The following is a 5,422-nucleotide window of genomic DNA, read 5'->3' as shown; positions in this document are numbered from 1 at the left end:
CACAACTACCGGAAGAAGCAGCCGTGCCATCAAAATCCAACGAAATGGATCCAAATGATGGAGACGTGGAGGAGACAACACGGAGATCAAAATGAGACCTGCAATCTGATTTATTTTACAATGGAAATTGCATATAAAAAAATAATAAATCTGAGACTGGAGTTACTCTACCTTTTAAAATGAGACTTGCAATCTGATTTTAGAATCCTAACGTCCTGGCGACAACAACAAAGGTCGCTTGCGATAGTTTATGCAATAGTGGTTTTGTATTAACTGATCTTAAACAAATGGAATGAAAGGCTCTGAAGAAAAAACAAATGAATCAGATATTTCTTTCATACAACACGGAAATTAAATGTATAAATCGCAAGTTACGTCGTTAATTATTCAGTCGAAATATCTCTCAAATCCCTGATTTCCACTCACTGTCTGACCCCTATATTTAGTGACTTTATAATGAGTGTCGTCTTGTGTATTTTCTTATACAAATACTAATGATTTTCTGTAATACAAACTTCCCCATGCGAAACTCTTCGTGATACGTTAACGATATTTATTTAAAAGTAGTAAGGCTTTGATCTCTACTTCTTAAAAACCATCAAAACCTAGTGGTAACTCTCACCGTAAACAGATCAACTATTCAATAATGACTGTGACTTAAAAGGAAGGAGAAGATGACATACCTTGACAGAGATCAAAAACAAATACAGAAAATGAAATAGAAGATGAATAACCAAGTATATTTTTAATAGATTGTTGCTGTAAAAAGTTCAATATATAGATCATGAAAAGGTACATCAAGGACAACTCTAGAAGGTGTGTGTTTTTTCAGATGAAAAGTCTTCAGAAAAAGTTGCGATACGACTTAAGAAATACACCAAAATAATTTTGGACCATTAGATAATTAAACAAACAATTACGGCCGTCGGATTGTATCTCTTCAGATTTTTTTGAAAAATTATTTTAATTAGGAAAATTTATGTTGCTAAGGGATGCATTGTTTTAAATAATAATGAAAACGTATGTTTGTTAAGGGATGCATTGCTTCGATATATAAAACATACTTAAAATTAGGAAAATGTATGTTTGCGAAAGGATGCATTGTTTAAATAAATAAAGAAAGTTTTGTCAAATATAATTTTTTGGCTGACAACACTAAATTCAACGAAAGTGTTTTATGTCTTTTAGATGATAAAAACAAATAATTCTGGCCATTGGGTTGAATGTTTAAATAAATTACGAAAATGTATGTTGGTTAAGGGATGTGTTGTTTAGATGAAAATATATGATTTGGGTCTTTTAAAAAGATGTGTTGTTTCAAATAGATGACAGTTGAAAGAAGAGTTGTCATTGTCTCTTAAAATAGGGTTGCCAAAAAAATTGATGATATCATCATCTATAGAAAGAGTGTTTTATATCTATTAGATCATAAAATATGAAAAATGCTGACCATTGGATCAAACTTTTTTTTTCTTATAAAAAAAATGATGATGTCATAAAAAGACAAAATCAGGTTTGCTATTATATATATATTAACAACAAAACATAAACCGCAAAAACAAAATTGTAGCAATGAAATTGAGAAAGAGCTTAGGTGAGTAATAACTAATATTTTTTATCCTACAATTTGTTAGATAATAACGATTGGAAGAGGCATAGCACCAAGACTGATTATTTTCAAATTTGTATAAGAACTCTGAAATGTGAAATACTGAACAAAAATTTTTTTGAACTTGCTAATACATATACACCTACTTTGTATAAAAACTACAGAAGTCTCACCGTTTTGATTTCTGTCGGTGGCTCACTATGCTGCAATAGAAAACCGGGCTGTGTTTGACAATTTATTCTGACGCTAACATTTGATTTGATTCTTTGACGTAAAAGATGAAATTATTGTTTTTTTTTTAAATTCCATCTCTTTAGGTGGTATTTGATTTTAAAGAATTTGAAGGGTAAATGATAGTTTTTAATATCCAAAATAACTTTTGATGAATCTCATTAATGAAATCCATATTTTTCAATAAAGGGTGATTTAATAAGAGTTTTATAAATGCTATATCCAATAAAAGGGGATTTGTAAATTTTTTTTTTAAATACCTTGTCCAATAAGGGGGAATTTGGCAAAAACTTAAAAATTTATGAAATCCCCGTTCCAATAAGCCCCACTTACTACTCTTTGGTGTTCTTCTCGGCTGTTCTTGCCGGATATTTTGCATGGAAGACGGTGAGTTCATCGCCGGAACTCATCTCTGATGACTCACCGGTCGAATTGAATGATAAACAAGGACTCAGTTTCAATAAGGTAAAGCATATATATCTTCTTGCTTTTCTTGAATTTTTGTTTTCAGTTTATGGGATTTTTATGATGTCTCCTTGTTGTTCACCTAACAGAAGATGGAGAATGGGTTCTGGGTGTTCATCGATATGGCTAGTGGAAGATACCATTGGAGGAATCTCAAGGAGATGAGAGAGAAAACTCAGTGGAGATGATTTTGGTCAAATTAATATTTCGTCTCTTCTTTGTGCAGAAAGTTAAAGAGACAATGATCATAAACCTCTCCGTTTCTTCTAATGCTTACCCTGAGTTTTGTAAATTTTTATTCATTGGTACTTCTGTTTGTAATCTGAAATCAAATATAAGAGTTTGTAACTTTCAAGCAGTTTCTCTTTACTATCCAAATTATATAGACATCCAAAATCAAAAATAAAAATCATCAGTGTATATTACACACTTTTCTCACCTTACGTGAAAAGTACATATCATCGTTCATATAAACTAAGATGCATTCAGAAAAATAATGTAGAATTTATAAGACATCATTTATTGAATTTCCTAAATTCATATTATACATGCTACGGATATGATGGCTATGATTTCAAGGTCCATCATAGTATCCTCCAAAAGATATCTGAGCTCTTGCCACCGGGAGACCTTTCATCACAGAGATTGCTTCATTTAGCTTTGTTGCATGCTTCACTACTTCATTTATTCGCTGCAGCGTACCAAGATATAATTAAATTATGTGGTCGTATAAATCAACTTTAAAAGATAGTCAGGGAGTTACAACGAGTTTGAACATTTAAAAGAAATAGTCTGCCACATGATATGACACTAATCTAGATGATAATAACCTCTCTATTATTACGTATAAATACACATATAAAGACAAAGTAAGTAACTTCTCTACAATTACGTATAAATACACGTAATTTGCCACGACGCTAAACACATCCTTATCACTTTGGTCAATCAAAGACAAACCACTTTTTTGATCGTTAGCTTCCAATTAAACCAAACACGTACGTAAAATGTACTGAAGTCTAGATTTAACTCTAATAACAATTAGCCACTAACCATATAAAATAAAAACCATTATTAGCCACCAAGAAGAAGCAGACCAAACCAAATGGTCTTGATTCATCCAAATAGATCAAAATCTCATACAGGTTTTCTATTTTCTTTGGATTTATGGGATAAAATTCAATATAATTTGAGATTAATGTTATGAGATTAAAACCAAGACGGCATTATCTAACTAAGAGTTTTAGCAAGGTCCTACAAGCAACACTAACCTAAGATTCGTTTGGTTCAAAAAAAAAAGATTCATTTGGTTGCTTTGAGAGTTTTGGTTTGGATTCAGAATCTTAATTATTAAAAGAATTACCTTATTATCATCAGTGTAAACCCGGAAGCTGATGATTTTGTTCTTGTTCCGACAACCTTTCATGCTATTGTTGTGTCCAAGGAAGAAGACACAGAAGGTGGTAACAGCAGTAGCAACACCAAATGAACATATAGCTCCAATTCCATTAAGACTCATCTTCCACAGATTCATTTTTCCACCACATATGTTCTTTTCAGCCCAATCAACCCCTTTCTTGCTCCTCACGTCACCGCCTTCTTCAACCTTTGTTCCCATCTCATCATAGCACTCTTTTACTAACACTCCTTCTGAGTCGAAGTGTTTCTCATCGTTCTGAGGCAGAGGACTCGTGAACCTCGCTGGTAAGTCTATTTTCATGTCGACAAATTCGTTTTCCTTCGCTGTTTTGAAGGTTATTCTCGGCGACGGATCAGAGTCCGTCAAAAGTTCCGGATCCGGTTCCAGGTTCTTCTTGTGATCTACGTCCTCCATGGTGTACACGGGTTCCCAAGTTATGGGAACTTGGAGGAGCTGCGTGGGGACCACGCTTGACATTCGATGGAACTCTGTTTTCCCGACAGGATCCTGTGTTGGGCAGATGAAGTAATCCATGTCGAAGCTTTTTTGGGTGTTTCTAATGATCTTCGTGGCTGCCTCATGACCCTCTTCGTGATCAAGATCCTTGTAGGGATCTTTGGGGAGTAATACCCAATCTTCTAGATCCATCTCTTCCAAGTTGTTGATTGGTTTCTCAGGTTAGGGTTTCACAAAAAGAAAGGGAGTTTTTAGGTTTGATAGTTTTGAGGAGAGGCCTCTATGTCTCTCTCTGTTTCTCATTGTTATGAAGGGGTTTCTAGATCCTTTAATAGAGCAAAGAAGAAGAAGAGACCAAAAAAAATATTCAGAATCCAAAATGGCTATGGTGATTTAATTTGGAGTGATGCAATTGTCTAGACATGAATTGACAAAAAAGTTGTTACGTTTTCGGACCCACGTTAAGAAGTAGAAGTATCAATCAGAGCCGTCTAACAGCACGTGCAAGTGGAGCGGTCGAACAGGATCCAAATAAAAAATAAAAGAAAAATTAAGAATTTTTGTAAATAAATATCTATATTATTAAAAGAGAAGTACCCATTTGAAAATGTTCTTACTTCATTAATTAAACTCTCTTTTTTGCTTGTTTTTTTCACTTGCATTTATGAAATATCCTAAAATGAAAAAAAACTGCCTAATTTATTACTTGGCTTTTCAGTTACATTAATGAAATATGCTTAAATGAATTTAAACTTCCTATTTTATTGTTTATCTTTTCAGTTACCTTAATAAAATATCCTTAAATAAATTTGGACATAAAGTCATTTAATCAACCAAAAAACTCATGAGTTATCCTTACGTGCATAATTTTAATAATGGAGATTTTTAAAAACATAGTTATAAAAGCATTTAGAAAAACATTTACAAAATGTTAATGCTCTCCAAATTCTCTCATATGAAGCTTTTAGAAGAGAAATTGAATTTATAATTTATAAAATTAAGAAAAATATATAAATTTTTAAGAATGTCTATGTTTTTAAAAATTATATGGTATTATTTGCTCAGAACTCATTTTTCTTTTGATAAATTGTTAGAAAGAAAATTTTAGAATAATATAACTCAGTTGTCATTTGCTAAATTAATGGTTTTTATTTATATTTTTATTATTTAATTATAATATTTTCATTTTATATTTGAAAGATAAATGAATTTTCTTTCAAACAATATTTTTGTAAATGTAT

At 32.0% G+C, this 5,422-nt stretch overlaps 1 protein-coding gene across 1 annotated transcript; it reads right to left on the bottom strand.

Annotated features, from left to right (window-relative positions):
* Positions 1–2,730: 2,730 nt before the first annotated feature.
* Positions 2,731–4,491, bottom strand: LOC106325945. The gene is made up of 2 exons (XM_013763997.1): positions 3,669–4,491; positions 2,731–2,996 (listed from the first exon to the last, which is right to left on the bottom strand). Exons 1-2 carry the CDS (start codon positions 4,371–4,373, stop codon positions 2,880–2,882), a joined length of 822 nt encoding a protein of 273 aa, XP_013619451.1. The 5' UTR covers positions 4,374–4,491; the 3' UTR covers positions 2,731–2,879.
* Between the last annotated feature and the right edge of the window lie 931 nt (positions 4,492–5,422).

The sequence above is a fragment of the Brassica oleracea genome, chromosome C2 (genome assembly GCF_000695525.1).
Source record: "Brassica oleracea var. oleracea cultivar TO1000 chromosome C2, BOL, whole genome shotgun sequence".
Lineage (NCBI taxonomy): Eukaryota > Viridiplantae > Streptophyta > Magnoliopsida > Brassicales > Brassicaceae > Brassica > Brassica oleracea.
This window is presented reverse-complemented; position numbering and strand designations above follow the sequence as displayed.

Bases quoted from the DNA above. Each gene is read 5' to 3' on its own strand.
- LOC106325945 (XM_013763997.1), bottom strand. From the start codon at position 4,373: ATGGATCTAGAAGATTGGGTATTACTCCCCAAAGATCCCTACAAGGAT. The intron at 2,997-3,668 runs GTAATTCTTTTA...GGTACGCTGCAG, and splicing joins TTTACACTGATGATAATAAG to CGAATAAATGAAGTAGTGAA.